We start from the raw sequence: 16,125 nt of genomic DNA on the forward strand, positions 1-16,125 counted from the left end.
TCAAGCTCACTGAAGACAAGCAAACAGTCAGCGAATAAAAAAAGAAAAAGATTCTAATTACAAGCAATAGGACAAAAAAAAAAACTATAGTTTAAAATGCTTCATATATTGTATAAAGTAATCAAATGTATAAAAACACTGTGCAAATTAAATTTATACTTCTTATTAAAGTTGCAAAAGTGATTTAGTCAAGAGCAGTGAGAGAGCAGGTTTTTGAGCCCGTAAATAACGACTTCAAACCACGACTTTTTAGCGTTCCAGGCAAGTCACGCCAAACTGCCTGAGCGCATTTATTATTATTAATTTGATTGCAACGTTATATTGTCCTAAAGTCTATTTTTCCACCGTGTACCACTTGCATAAACACCGCGTCCCTAAGGGCTGTCGACATTGTTGTTTCATGGGCTATGTCATGTCAGAACTTGGAACTGGGAGTACATCGATCTAGTACGAATTCACGGGTGGGAAGTCATGTGTATGACTGCCGCTCCAGCGCACTTTCACGGGTAGAAGGTTGGAAAAACACGGGTAATGGGTTGCCTGGAATGAGGCATTAGACTGCTGTCACTTTAAGACCCGCCCCGGATCCAATATACTGTTACCCGCGTTTTCTTTTTCATCTGTTTGCTTTCACATAAGATCTAAATTACGTTGTTTATGAGGATACTTGCAAAGATTGGCATTTTGTCACATACAAGTGTGTGTATTTAACCACTCAAGGCCTCAGTTTAATACTCCTGTGCTCTATAAGCACAGCCTCACTTGTGGGTGCCTCTCAGACAGCGCATGCAAATAGCAAAATGAATTCTCTTATGCTGCCGATTGTGTTTCAACTTGTTTTTAAACCGCAATGCTTAAAAACGCATGCAAACGATACATTTCATGACCACGTAGCACAGCAATGTCTGCATTGTAGCTTATTAGCCGCTAAAAAGGTTTAAATCAGTTCAGTTTCAGTTGAGGGACAGAAATACACATACTGTTGCGTTCTGACGACACAAACCTTTCCTGTGGTTGCCTCAGAGCGAGCCTCCCTGCCGATCCGTCCAATTAGACTCAGAAGTTTTTGTCTCACACGATCACTCTCCACCTCCCAGCTCTGAAAACACACAAGGCACAGTCAGAAATCTAGTTCATAAAGATGAAAGAGTCCAAAGGAAGATGGACAAGACCTTCTGTATGAGGACAAAGAGGTGGCTGAGCTGGTCAAAGTTAAACTTGACGGCAGCAGCGGCGATGATGGCGTGGATGTTCTCAATCACAGTGGAGGATTGACCAGCCTGTACATAAAACAAGACATGTTATACACAATGTAATGTAATGTAATTCATAGACTAACCATTCCAGGATGACTGAATTATTGTTCTTTATTGCCTTGTTTTCTTGTAAAATTTAATTAAATTGATTTTGCTAACGCTTAATATGCTCAGCTGAAGTGAACTGAGACAAAAAGACATAAAAAAAACAATAATTCACAATCTCAGTGGGCTTCCAAATCTTTGGGAACTGTCATTATATTTGCAAATCAGGTTTGTGTATCTTTGAATTCAAAATCCCTGTACTGTTTTGGAATGCAGTCCTTGTCTTGTGAATTAATCTCAAGATTGTTCACAGCTTCATTTCCATTCTGAAAATCAATGGCCATGTGGCTAGACGCCAATTGAAATGCTGTGTATTCATTTAGTTCTTATTCAAATGTCTCAAGACATTTGCAAGCCTTCTGTGCAGCATATTTCTCAGAAACAATGTCAGAAATTCACGCAGTTTTGAGAAAGCACTGATTTGAAGACACAGCTCACCTGTATTTTCCATATTTTGGAGAGTTCATCCAATGAGAGCTTACTGCCCAACAGCTCAATGATTCCCTTTATTCTGTCACAGTACTGGGCCTGGTCAATGTTCCCTAGAGCACACAGAGAAAGAGATAGAGAAATATTTTGCTTATTTTATCATTCACTGGATGCTTTTAAAAAAATACTCTTAAAATGAGAGACTAGTTCCATTATAAACCCATTGATGTAGAAACCTTTTAAAGATTTCCACCTCTTTTAAAAAAATAAGAGAGAGACAGAGCACAAGTCAAAGAGAAAGTTAGTAAAAAGCCACAACAAATGAAAGTAAAACAAAGAGAAAGCAAAAGGAAGAATGTAAAGAGACAATTAAACCAAACAAAGGCATTAAAGTGAAAGAGAGGAGCAAAAGAGAAAGTGAAGGGGGAAAAGAAAAGGTGTCAGGAGAAATGCAAACAGAACAAAAGGGAGAAAAGACAATGAGGCGGTGTCAAATAAAGACAAATGAATGAAGCAATGACACAAATGAGTGGGTGAGGTGAAAAGGCTTCAGGCACAAAGCAACAGTTTGAGATTCTGGCTTCTGAACACTTTAACACATAGATGATTTGCTCAATGTGAAAGTGTGAGCATCCACATACACAAGACACGTTTATGTACCGCCTTTGGTTTCCAGTCCGAAAATATCAACAGATTTGTCACAGTTTTGTCATTGAGAACTGTTTTCTTTTTAGTTATCGTTAATTTGCTTTGGAGAAAAAAGTGTTGATAAAACATATTCGGCTATGAAATTAACACTAGTTCAAAGCAACACAACTACCACGTTCAAGGCCAAGAAATGTAGTAAGGACGAAATTTACAGACAATTTACTCACCCCTTTGTCATTCAAGATGTTCATGTCTTTCTTTCTTCAGTCATAAAGAAATTACATTTCTTGAGGAAAACATTTCAGGATTTCTCTCCATATAGTGGACTTCAATGGTGCCCCCAAGTTCGAACTTCCAAAATACAGTTTAAATGCAGTTTCAAATGGCTCTAAATGATCCCAGCCTAGAAAGAAGGATCTTTTCTATCAATTTATATACTTTTTAACTTAAAATGTGCATGTGTAGTCTGTGTAATCCGGGTCAATACAGTTAAGGTAGGTCGAAAAACTCCCATGTTGTTTTTTTATTTAACGTCAAAAACATCCTACATTTCTGTTTTATCTTTTTTTTGTAAAGGGCATTTGATCTTCTTTGCATGTTCACCTCGTATACAGTGGGTTGGTACTTCTGCAGCAATGTAGGGTGATTTTGAAGTTGGGGAAGAAAACGAGATGGGAGTTTTTTTGACATACCCTAACCGTACTGACCTGGAAAAAACAGAAATCACGCAGACCAATACAAGATGAGCATTTAAGGTTATAAAGTACATAAATTGTCAATTTGTTTTGAAAATGAGTGATCGTTTTGCTTGATAAGACCCTTCTTTTTTGGCTGGGATCATTTAGAGCCCTTTGAAGCAGCATTTAAACTGCATTTTGGAAGTTCAAACTCGGGGGCACCATAGAAGTCCATTATATGGAGAGAAATCCTGAAATGTTTTCCTCAAAAAACACCATTTCTTTACGACTGAAGAAAGAAAGACATGAACATTTTGGATGACAAGGGGGTGAGCACATTCAACTACTCCTTTAACGCTTCATTCGCATCGGATGTGAGCGCACCATTACACTAAAGAGAGGAAATTGTTAAATAAATTTGTCATTTATGTTTTTTGCACACAAATAGTATTCTCAAAGCTTCATAAAATTATGGTTGAACCACTGATGTCACATGGACTATTTTGTGTCCTTACTACTGGCCCTTGAACGTGTCAGTTGCGTTGCTGTCTATGCGGGGTCAGAAAGCTCTCGGATTTTATCGAAAATATCTTAATTTGTGTTTTTAATGGTTTTAGTTAGCGATAATAACTCTTATTGAATTTAATCTCTAAACAGCAAGGAAAATACAGTTTTCTGTATTATTTCCCTTGTGTGGCTTGTATTGTAATCCGATATGAAAGCAGGCAATTAACAGTCCAACACGAGTTTGATATAAAAACTTAATAATCATATGTTGAACTGAATCAGGGACTGCCTTACCTTCCAAAGCTATTGACAGTACTGAGTTTTCTACCAGCCAGTCCAAAAGTCGATCTGTGTCAATGGCGTTCTTCACAGTCTTGGAAACTGTGCTTTCCTCAATAAGTTTCGTGACCTATCGGAACAAAAAAAAAGCCTTCAACATGAAGGAAGAACTCAGGCGTGAACTTTAAGCTCCAGAGCACTAATATGTGGAAAGGAATTTGAACCTCTTTGAGGGAGTTCATCTTGGCACTGAAGTGGGGCGTCTTGAGCATCCGGAGAAGGATGTCCAGCCGAAGGTCATCCACGACGTTCACCAGCTCCCGCTGGAAACGCATGCAGAGGAGCTTAATGGCCGACAAGAGCTCTGGAATACTCACCAAACGCTTTAGAGAGAAGGAGACACACATAAAAACAAACACCAAGGGTGAGTCAAAAACGGTCAACCATTTCCTAAATTTAAAACAGGATGACTCTGCAATAATCTAAAACACAGTACTGTATTTCAACACATAGAAACCACAAAACCAATGCAAATAAACACTAAATTTTGCAAATAATTTTCACTCTGATGATTATGTACATTTTTGTCCCTCTCTGAAGAAAGAAAATCCCTTTTCTATTAATACACTTATTTATGAGAGTGAAAAACACAGACAGATTTCTCACACTAAACTCACACACATCAACACCAAAATGAATGAAGAAATGCATGCAGGTGTCTCACCTTGTCTTTCAGGTCTTTCTCCTCCAGATTCTGCACATATGTTATCATCTTATGGATGACTGGGTCCAGCATGGGCTAGAAAACACAACAAAACCAACCACTTTAAGCTGAAGGTCATATTGCAGAGTGTCCTTGAAATCTCTCTGGTAACCACTGTTCAAAAACGTGTTGATTTAAATGTTTGATTCAATATCGTATTCCAAAGCCATGTCCTTCACACCAGGTAAATCTAATTATACATAGAAGATATCTAAGGTTCTATTATACGTGATAGGAAAGTATTGAATAATGTACAGTTAGCTGGTTACTGGTGCAGAACAAACCCAAAGAGTCCAATGTTAGGAGGATGTTAACACGCCAGTTTCTAAATAAGTGCATACACGGACATAAAATATTGATTTAAACTTTAAATAAAACTTAAAACTTTATTATATGTGACCCTGGACCACAAAACCAGTCTCGGCACGGGTATATTTGTAGCAATAGCCAAAAATAGATTGTATGGGTCAAAATAATCAATTTTTATTTTATGCCACAAATCATTAGGATATTAAGTGAAGATCAAGTTCCATGAAGATATTTTGTAAATTTTCTACCATAAATATATCAAAACTTAATTTTTGATTAGTAATATGCATTGCTACGAACTTAATTTGAACAAATTTAAAGGTGATTTTTTTTTTCAAATAGTTATCTCGGCCAAATATTGTCCTATCCTAAAAAAATCATTGGAAAGCTTATTTATTCAGCTTTCAGATGGTGTATACATCTCAATTGCAAAAAAATTACCCTTATGACTAGTTTTGTGTTCCAGGGCTACATATGGACTACTGTCTATGAATATTAAGCTGCAAAAATACAATGTAAATATGAATTCTACATGTGTAGAATGTAGAATACAGAGTGTCGCTGTATGTATGAACGAATGAATACTGAATGCTGTTTTCAGCTTCTACCGCCTCAACTTGAGTACATGAAAACTTATACATAATATTGCTCTGAGAGTCATTTCATGAGCATTTTACTGTTTAAGAAAAATCATAAGAATCATATCATATCATACAAAAACAGAAACTTAAAGGTCTTTACAGCAACTTGCCAAAATAAAAGTTTTGTTTAAATTGTGACATAAATATATTACTTAATGTACTACCACTACTACTAATAATACAATCATTATTAAAACATTTTTTTAAGGAATATTTAACTGAAAAATGCAAATAACAAATATACAACACAGTATTTCTGACAAAATTAATAAATAAAATAATAATAAATTATTCTTTATAAATCTATTAATTAGACATGCTTTTAGTTATTAAAATTTATCGAAACAATTAAAACGGAATCCAGAAATTAATGCAAAACAGAATAAAACTAAATGTGATGTATTTCATGGGGCCTTAAAAATTCAATTTTTGTTCAACATTTAATAAACTGCTGTTAAATTGTGTAAGTTTCATGATTTCAATTAATAAGACATGCTTTTTAATTATATTTTTGTAATTTAACCATTAAAACAAAGTCTTGAAAAATTAAAATGGAAAAACAGATTTTGGGAAAAAAAGAAAACGTATTTCATAGGGCCCTAGGTTTTTTTTTTAACTGGTGTCTTTTTGAACACCTAGCTTATCTAAATTTAAACATATTACCTAGATAAAAAATTCTAAATTATTCAGATAAGCTTGTCAGCCTAAGAGTGTGTTCACACTTGTCATGTTTGATTCTATTAATACGAACTCTGGTGCCACTGCTCTGTGAGTGTGGTTCATTTGCGTAAGTGTGAACGCTGCCATCCGAACCCTGGTGTGCACCAAACAAGAAGGCCAAGACCACAAAAAAGATGGGTCTCGGTGTACTTCCAAACAAACTTTGGTGCGGTTTGATTGAAATATGAATGCGACATGGACCAAATACTTCTATACGAACCAAAAACAGATAGTAATGACAAGATGTGACACTATGCGACATGATTTCACGAAGGGAACAAAATGAGCCAAGGGCACCGCTTTAAGTTGAACACACGTTTTCCTTTTGTTTGGAGTGTTCAGTGAGTTCCGTCATGAAATATAGGCAACGTCAGGTTGTGAACGTATCACTATGCCTTTAGGTTTGGTATCTTTAGGTCCGCTGTCAAAAATGCCAGTGTGAACACTAAGCAGACCAGGACCAAATGTATCATTTTCCTTTTTGGTCCAGACCAAATGAACCAAACGAACCGAACTAAAAGTGTGAACACAGCCTAAAATTCACTGACTTGACTCTAGAACTTCTAACCAATCAGAACCAAGTATTCCAGGGATCTATGTAACAAAATGAGCTGTGGAAAAACTCACCTGTACCAAGTTGGAGTTGAGGTATTCTGCACACACACCCAGCGGCTGAACCAGAGCGGATACACACTGAGGAAACACACAGATACACGCATTAATGAATCCTCAAAAATAAAACAAATAAGTAATGTTTCTTTAAACTGAAGACACAACAACAAAGAGTAAGCTAATTCTTAAAGGAACAGTCTGACAAGAAATGAAACTTGTCATCATTACTCACCAATGTGGCAGTGGCATAAAAGGTTTGGAATGACATAAGGCTCAAAGAATAAATGATAACAGAATTGTCATTTTTAGGTAAGGCTTTTCCTTTAATGGCCACACAGAGGCACCTGATTAAACAGTGAACCATAACTACAAAATTAGGGATTTTTATACAAAATTTACACAACATCTCTCTGCCGGCATCTCTTTAGCACCGATGAATCACTCCTCTGTTCAGCATCAAATGACTTATCCATTGGAGAGAGTGAATGAATTAGCCCAGTCAGTGGAGAAGAGACAGCTCCATCTCTTGTTTTCTCGCTTTAATTGACTCTTACCCTCACTACAAATTAAATGGTTACTGTAGCAGGGCATCCCTTTATGTCTGGGATTAAAACATAGCTGGCGATCAACCAGTAGAGTTTTCTTTACATGGCCACAGCAGGTCGTACGTGTCCCTGAAAAGAATTCCTCTCTGCGCTCGCCTCTGACTTCCTGTTCCTGTGTTAAGGGCATTAATATGCAAATCCTAAATCAAAGCATCTTTTCCCTGTCGCCAGCTCTATCTCTCAGCCCTGGCACCCATGTCATGCTAATGCCCACCTTCAAAAGACAAGCGGGCGGAACCAAAAACAAGGCGGCTTCACAGCTCCAAGACAAGGGGGAGCATTTACACGCTCGCACCGAAGGGGGAGCGGACACCTCGTCTGCTAAAAATAATGAAGCTGTCAAACATTCGGAGAATCTGCCTGTCTGTCTGTCTTTTTTTTTAATCTATCAGATGAGAGTAGACTATATCTGAGTTTTTTTGTCTTCTTAAACCAAAACAAAACTTCAACAACAATAATGGTGGAAAACTTACAACCAAAACAGAAAATCTAAGCAAAAATCTAACCAAACCAAACAAAAACATGACGTAAATATGGAAGCCCATTTCCGCCACTGAATAAAAAATTTAAAAAAAGGTAATTGCGACTTTTTATCTCACTTTTTTTTGCCAGTTTACATCTCGTAATTCTGACTTTTCTCTCAGAATTGATAAACTTGCAACTCTCGCTTTTTTCTCCTAATAGTGAGATATAAACTCACAATTGCGAGTTATAAAGTCAGAATAGCGAGATATAAACTCTCAATTCTGACTTTTTTTCCCATGAATGCAAGTTTGTATCTCGGAATTCTGCAAAAAAAATTTCATGCAATTCTGACCTTTTTTTCTCAAAACTGTGAGATATAAATTCACAATTGTGAGTTATAACATGCAATTTTGAGGGAAATAAAAACTGATATGTTTGAAATGTGAATTCTTATTCATCGCAATTGTGTGTTATAAAGACAAACTCACAATTCTGAGTAAAAAGTCAGAATTGAACGCTTACATCTCACAATTCTTGACTTCATAACTCACAATTGAGAGTTTCTGTCATAATTCTAAGAAAAAAAGTCTGTATCCCGCAATTATAAGAAAAAAAAAAATCAGAATTATGAGTTTATATCTCACAATTCTGATTTTATTTCTCAGAATTGAGTTATAAAGTCAGAATTGCGAGATATACTGACAATTCTGACGTTTTTTAAATTACTTTTCTCACGCAATTCTGACTCAAAATTGAAAGATATAAACTCGAAATTGTAATAAAGTGCAATTTTGAAGGGAAAAAAGACTAATACACTCTCAGAAATGCAAGTTTATATCTCACAATTCTGACTTCTTGCAACTGTGTTATAAAGTCAGAATTGCAAGATATAAACTGAGTAAATTCTGAGAAAAAAGTGTGAATTGTGAGTTTACATTTTGCAGTAGTTCTCCGAATTGCAAGTTTATACCTTGCAGTTCTACCTTTATAACACAACTGTGAGTTTACATCAAAATTCTCAGAAAAAAGTAAGCATTGCGAGTTCGTTTCATGCCATTCTGAGAAAAAAAGTTTGAATTATGTTTATATCTCACAATTCTGACTGCATTTCTAAGAATTGGAGGTTATAAACTCAATTTTGAGTTTATAACTTGCGATTCTAAGAATTAATAGTTTATATCTCATACTTCTGACTTTATTTCCCAGAATTGTGAATTATAAAGTCAGAATTGTGAGATACAAACTCACAATTTAGACTTTTTCTCTTAGAATTTCATGATATAACTTCAGTCACAATGTCCAAATTTTGAGAAATAAACTCAAAACTTTTTTTCTCACGAATGTGAGTTTGTATCTCACAATTTTGACTTTTTTCCTTGCAATTCTGGCTCTTTTTCATGCATTTCTTACTTTTGAGATATTGTGAGAATTTTGAGAGGAAAAAAAAAACTGACATGTTCACAGAATTGAGAGTTTATATCTCGCAATTCTAACTTTATAACTCCCAATATCAAGTTTATATCACAATTCCCAGAAAAAAAGTCAGAATTGAACATTTGTATGACGCAATCCTAAAAAAAAAAAAAGCCAAATTGTGAGATGTAAACTTGGAATTGCAGGAAAAAAAGTCAGAATTGTGAGATTAAATCAATTTCTTTTTTATGTAATATTCAGTGGTGGAAACGGGCTTCCATACAAATATGTTTGACTAAAAAAAAAAAAAAGTTTTTAATTAGCACAACTACTTTATCTAAATTAAAAAAAAAATACTTAGTTTATCTAGATGAAAAAATCTAGATAAATCTAGAACTGGTTTATCCAATTAAACTAGCTCACAGTCAACTTGTGTGATTTGTTTGAAAGCTAATCGACCAACCCGTATATCTCTACCTTTTATCTGTCTATCTATCCATTCACCTGCCCCTATAAAACATTAGTTGGTGTTTGAGAGCTGTGGGGTAGAATCTTTTGCCACTATCCCACTAACTCAATTTTTAATATTTTTCAGACAACTGCATTCCCTCAGAGGGCCTGATGAGGAATAGCGCTTAAAAGCAATTCTGTTAGTGCATATCTTCTGGCCTGAATGTTTTTTTTTTTCAGCCATATGAACGTGGCATCTCATGTTCTCTCTCATCCACCTGCTCTCGTCTCTTTCTCACTGTCTGGTGTGAGTAGGATGCTCTCCGTGATGGTGATAAACACCCTGAGCTCTTTAGCACACATGCTATAATAGAATCTGCCCTCATTCAACTCGCTCTCTCTCGCTCTTTCTCTCAGCATCTCACACATACTGCCTCTCCTCATCCATACACTACTCCTTCACTCTTATGCTCTGATGGATTATTATCCATTCATTTCTTTGCAATTCCATTATTATGCTAACAGGTTTCTCAACCCATAGATAACGGGTCCTGCTCATATCTGGGATATCTAAACTTGTAGCCTGTATAGAGTATGCAACCAACTCTCTTTTATCTCTTTTATATTTTAAGGCGTGGTTCAAATTTGAAAACCTTTTTTCAAAGTTTACAAGCTTACATTACAATTTAGTTTTAGTTCATTTCATTCCAGTTTGTTAAGAAATCATTTAAGGGAGTAACATTGGCAGAGTTCAGATTTACATCTACAATAAACAAGCCGCATCTGTGTTTACACAGAAATAACAATTACGGGAAACAACACTTTAGCTCAATCATTTACATGCTTGATTCTCAACTGAACATAAAAGGGTATCTGCAGGATTTCTACATTTAAATTTAAGACCTACACAAATAAAATTAATACCATATGAGTGGGATATGTCAATGATAACATTAATCTGTAAACTGACTGTTAAAAGTGTGATTTACAGTTCAGATGCAGATTATCACAAAAACCAAGTCTTATAAAACGATCAAATCAAATTTCAGCTTTTATTTTATTTTTTTTTAGAAAATGAATAAGTCAAAAGTATAAATTTTTCCATTAATTTAAACAATTATCAATCAGAGAATTAATTAAAAAACAAACATATTTTATAAAGCATTATCTTTTGCAACTATGCGTGGTTGCTGCATAAAAATGGGTCGATTTTCGCTCTAGCGAACAAAAACAGCAGACAGGCTTATTGAAAATTCATTGTTTGCCAGTAGGTGGCACTTTCAAAAGGACAAAAATATAGAGTTTTTCCTGGTAAAGCTAGTACGGAAAGTAGCACAGCCCCAGACTTTGAAACAACCAACACTCATATTAATTAAATAAATAAAAAAATCATAGCCTTCTGAAGTTTAATCATCACATTCAGCCATATCGCAATTCTGGTCTTTCCGTCCCCAAATACACAACCTCTTGAAATCATAATTAAGATTTTCTTGTACCATTTAATACTTTATTTATGGCCTTAAATTTGATACTAAATTTAAGACTTTTTAAGCACCCGTGGAAACCCTGATAATTACGTCGCTTTGACATGCAATGAGATTACATTTGTCTAAATTGAGCCACATACCAATGTGCAAAGTAAGTCAGTTCACAAGGAATGCACCAACATTTGTGCTGACACAGATAAGCCAATAATTATAATTATTATAATAACGTCAACAATAACTGTTCCATTTTTATTGGCCTTGGGCATATGTGAAAAATAAAAACAAGGATCCTACTCTACAACATTTAAAGACGTTCAGAGTGCACAGTCTTACCCCAATCTCTATTTCGTCCTGGTTGAGCTTGCACTGAATTGCTGTGAAGCCTCCCATCTCTCCAAACTGCAAATATGAGCCAGAGACATATTCAGAAATCAAACACCACATAGATTTGTCTAATGTGAGGTAATATAATTCCTTCCATCAGTGTGTTACTGAAGTTCTTACCCGATTCACTAAGTCCACCAGCCAGCCATGAGGCTCCTAGTCAGAACACAAAAGATACATTTCATGCATTTTTTTGTTTTTGTTTTTCTTTGCAAATTACATCATTTTCTTTTGAGAATATACTACACTTCATGGTGTAAAACTCAAGAAACATGTGACACACAAAATCAGTCATAAGGGTCATTTTTTTAGCTGAAATAAGCTTTCAATTGATGTATGGCTTGTTAGGATATGACAGCATTTGGCAGAGATACAACTATTTGAATCTGAGAGTGCAAAAAAATTAAATAGTGAGAAAATTGCCTTTAAAGTTGTCCAAATTAAGTTCTTAGCTGAGCATACGACTAATCAGAAATTAAGCTTTGATATATTTTTGATAGGAAATTTACAAAATATCTTCATGAAACATAATCTTTACTTAATATCTTAATGATTTTTGGCTTAAAAAAATTTATCATTTTGACCCATACAATGTATTTATGCCTGGTTTTGTAATGCAGGGTCACATATGACTGTATTTGTTAAGTAATGTATATGTTATGTATACGTTCGCTGTGGTTAACACTGTGCCACTATTTTGCTGAAAACAAGCGTGTTGGAATGTACAAAACCAGTTTTTCTGTTCTTTAGCGAGGACTGTCAAGTCAACCGTCAACAGCACACGTACGCACACACACATGTACATTTTCAGTACCTTCTGGTAGCTGGAGCTGGGAGAAACAGCGAACATGCTGTCCTCTCCAAACACTTCTGCCCAGTTCCTCTGACAGGCCTTCATCCGATTCTTAAAGTGATACTCGTTATCAGGGTTAAAAGCCTGTCAAAAAAACCAACAAAAAACAAAGAACTTCTGTCATAGGTCCATGTAGATTTTTGTACATTAAAAAAATAATAAAAAACACTTAAATTTAGACTGTCACGATTCCTTGATTCAATTCGAGTACTCAATTATAAAAAAATATATTTGATTGCATTTTCCCGTGTTGAGTAACACAGACTAACGAGAATCCATAAAATGCATTATTAGACTGTTTTCCGGTGCATAATTAAAAACCCATTTAAAAATCATAATAAACCATAATGCTATTGTGAATTCACAAATGCTATGATTGAATCAAATAAATATATGCGTTGCAGGTTTAATATATGCCCTTTAATTATTTAGATGTGTGTAGGTTAATATATGTGTGTCTCACAGTAGGTTAAATGCTGCTCCACACAAACAGTTAAAATTCACATGTCTTAAACTCTATCCTTGCATACTGCTGCAAGTTTGGGTTTATTACAACGTTAATCTGGGAAAGCAACATGCGCCATTTTTTCAGATTCGTAAGATAAATAATTTCTAAACCTACACAAACAAAGGGGAACATTTCATTATCTTTCTTAATATTTTAACTGTTCACCACAATATCAAAATTCTAAATTTAGTTTACAAAATTTAGAAATTACAGTAGGTGTAGTATTTCTGCCATAAATAAATGGCTTAATATTGAAGATTAAGTAGACATTTGAATTAAACGTTGTTTAGTCAATATTAAACAAGGATTAGGTTGCACAGTGTAAACACAATTGTCAGGCCGTTGGGGCCCACTGCAGTCATTTGTTATAATTTGTAATGTATATTAGTTCTATTGTTTATAATAGATTATGTATATTTAGATTTATTCAGTAACACCATATGATTACTTGCTTTTGATACTTTTATCTGAACCAATTATTACTGCCTTAATGCTATAATATATGTATTTTAAGTAATTTTATAGACTATAGTTTGCTTAGGTCTATTTTTATTACTTAAAAATTATAATTATCCGATTACTTGAGTAATCGTCAGAATAATCAACAGATTACTCGATTATCAAAATAATCGCTAACTTCTTGGTTGCAGAAAGGCTAATTTCTGGTAAATATTCAAATGTTAATAATGTTAATATAAAAGGGAAAACACATATCGCCAAACAGATTTTTTAGTAGTACAATACAGTCTGACATTTTGCAGCTACCCACAGTTACTAGTATATCATAGCAAAAGGGTGTGTGTACCATAGTGAGAACTCCCATGAGGCCGATGGGTATCGGATCCTGTTTGACTCTCTCCGCGACCAGTTCCACTAGCAGCATCAGCATGTTGTAGATGCCCTCATGAATCTCTGTTCCCCACTTGTGCACCGCGCTGGACGTCAGCAACTACAACATCGTTTAACATCCAAATTATTCATCCTACCATATCTTGCCATTTCTAACAATTTATTACAAACACCTGATAGCATGTGGAGCTTTTGTGTTTACATGCTTGCTTGTCCAAACACACACACACACACACACACACACACACCTTTTTGAAGGCTTCAGGCATGCACCGGTCAATGAACCTCTTACAATTCTCATCTGCATCAGCCAGGCCTACAGAGAGGAAAAACGATTTCAGATGTGACATTTCTTTTTAGAGTACACAAATATCCAAACATGTACATAAAGAGCCATAAGAACTCACTCAGTCTGGCCAGGCAGGTGGAGGCGATGAGGCACTTGCCAAGCGATTCCTCTCTCTTGTATGGGATGGACCAGTGATCAGTGAACACTCTGCTCTCCAGCTCATACAGATTAGTGGTGGGAAACTCCATGCTGTTCCCAGAACAGTTTCCGTTCTCATCATTACTCCTCTATAAGAGACAGAAAAATAGATGTGTCACAATATGAACATATGCAGTCACTCTTTGTTTTTCATACATTACAGACTTTTAAATGGGACATATCATGAAAATCAGACTTTTTCTGTGCTCAAGTGCTATAAACAGGTCCCCGGTGAATCGACCAACTCAGAAAATGTGAAAAAAGGACAACCCAATAGCTTTGTTTTGGTAAGCCTTTCTCTGCAAGCATGTGAATTGCTCCCTCCATGACATAGAAAGGGTTCTTATAATATTACCACCCCTTAATCTGCATGTTTCCACCCACGGTGCAAGCGACAACGGTGTACCAGTTCTAACGCCAAGTTCAAGCAAATCATGCTAATTGTTCTGTCGCTGGATGCACAGATGAGCACAGAACACTCTATAGAGTCCCAGCCTCAGAGCAGACAAGAGAGAAGTAGATTTATTTATCTATTTACTGTATATTACGCTTCTGCCACACATCTAATATAAACGTGGTTTATTTCCCAGCTGTTTAACTTCACAGACATAACCAACTGTTTTGTAACTCATGTGTTTTTAACATAACCTTGTGAGTATTTGACAGTTTAAGCGCAATAAGTCATGAAAGAGAACTTAGTTTAGTACTAAGTTCAGCCCATTTCTGTGCACGTGCTTCGGATGTGTGTGCTTAGAAAACCCTATATGTGACCCTGGACCACAAAACCAGTCATAAGGTTAAATTTGACAAAACTGAGATGTATATATCATATGAAAGCTCAACAAATAAGCTTTCTATTGATGTATGGTTTGTTAAGATAGGACAATATTTGGCTGAGATACATCTATTTGAAAATCAGGAATCTGAGGGTGCAAAAAAATCTAAATACTGAGAAAATCACCTTTAAATTCTCCCAATTAAGTTCTTAACAATGCATATTACTAATCAAAAATTACATTTTGATAGGTTTACAGTAGGAATTTTACAAAAAATCTTCATGGAACATGATCTTTACTTAATTTGCTAATGATTTTTGGCATAAAAGAAAAATCGATAATTTTGACCAATACAATGTATTTTTGGCTGTTGCTACAAACATACCCCAGCGACTTAAGACTGGTTTTGTGGTCCAGGGTCACATATTAGAATTTTGAACTAATATGGCTTTAAAATGCATTTTTAGTGGCATTTTAGGCATGATAATCAAAACCAAACCGATGGTTTTTTTTAGCAGAGTGTCTGACGTACAAGCTGTAAGGCACAGCCTTTTTCGGGAAAAGAGGGCAGGGAGAAGAAGCTCATTTTTTTTAGGAGACATGCACGAAAACAGCATGTTTTGGCTTCCCCTCAAAATAGTAATTTTCAAAATGATATAATAAATTATCTGTTACTTATATTTTATCTAGAAAAAATGGGCATAATAGGTCTCCATTAAAGCCTTTTCATAATTTGGGGCCAGGTTCTCTTAAGTTCAGCAATGCAATTTATGATCAAAAATACTGTAAAAAATTGCAATAATCGCCAAACATTAATACAATTTAAAATAACTGTTTACTATTTGAATATATATTTAAAAAATAATATATTTGTAATGGTAAAGCTGTATTTTCAGCATTAT

General features: G+C 35.2%; 1 protein-coding gene across 1 annotated transcript in view; it reads right to left on the bottom strand.

Moving 5' to 3' along the window:
• Nucleotides 1-14,532, bottom strand: part of usp24 (ubiquitin specific peptidase 24) — a 63,953-nt gene extending 49,421 nt beyond the window's left edge. The window contains exons 1-13 of the mRNA XM_073816877.1: nt 14,368-14,532; nt 14,209-14,276; nt 13,917-14,060; nt 12,565-12,687; nt 11,871-11,906; nt 11,700-11,765; nt 6,962-7,027; nt 4,626-4,700; nt 4,126-4,284; nt 3,917-4,031; nt 1,800-1,903; nt 1,173-1,280; nt 1,004-1,099 (exon numbers count right to left, since the gene is read on the bottom strand). Coding sequence (XP_073672978.1) covers nt 1,004-1,099; nt 1,173-1,280; nt 1,800-1,903; nt 3,917-4,031; nt 4,126-4,284; nt 4,626-4,700; nt 6,962-7,027; nt 11,700-11,765; nt 11,871-11,906; nt 12,565-12,687; nt 13,917-14,060; nt 14,209-14,276; nt 14,368-14,497 — 1,290 coding nt within the window. The 5' untranslated portion in view covers nt 14,498-14,532. The remainder of the gene's footprint in view (nt 1-1,003; nt 1,100-1,172; nt 1,281-1,799; nt 1,904-3,916; nt 4,032-4,125; nt 4,285-4,625; nt 4,701-6,961; nt 7,028-11,699; nt 11,766-11,870; nt 11,907-12,564; nt 12,688-13,916; nt 14,061-14,208; nt 14,277-14,367) is intronic.
• Nucleotides 14,533-16,125: the final 1,593 nt, after the last annotated feature.

This window comes from Garra rufa, chromosome 13 (genome assembly GCF_049309525.1).
Source record: "Garra rufa chromosome 13, GarRuf1.0, whole genome shotgun sequence".
Classification (NCBI taxonomy): domain Eukaryota; kingdom Metazoa; phylum Chordata; class Actinopteri; order Cypriniformes; family Cyprinidae; genus Garra; species Garra rufa.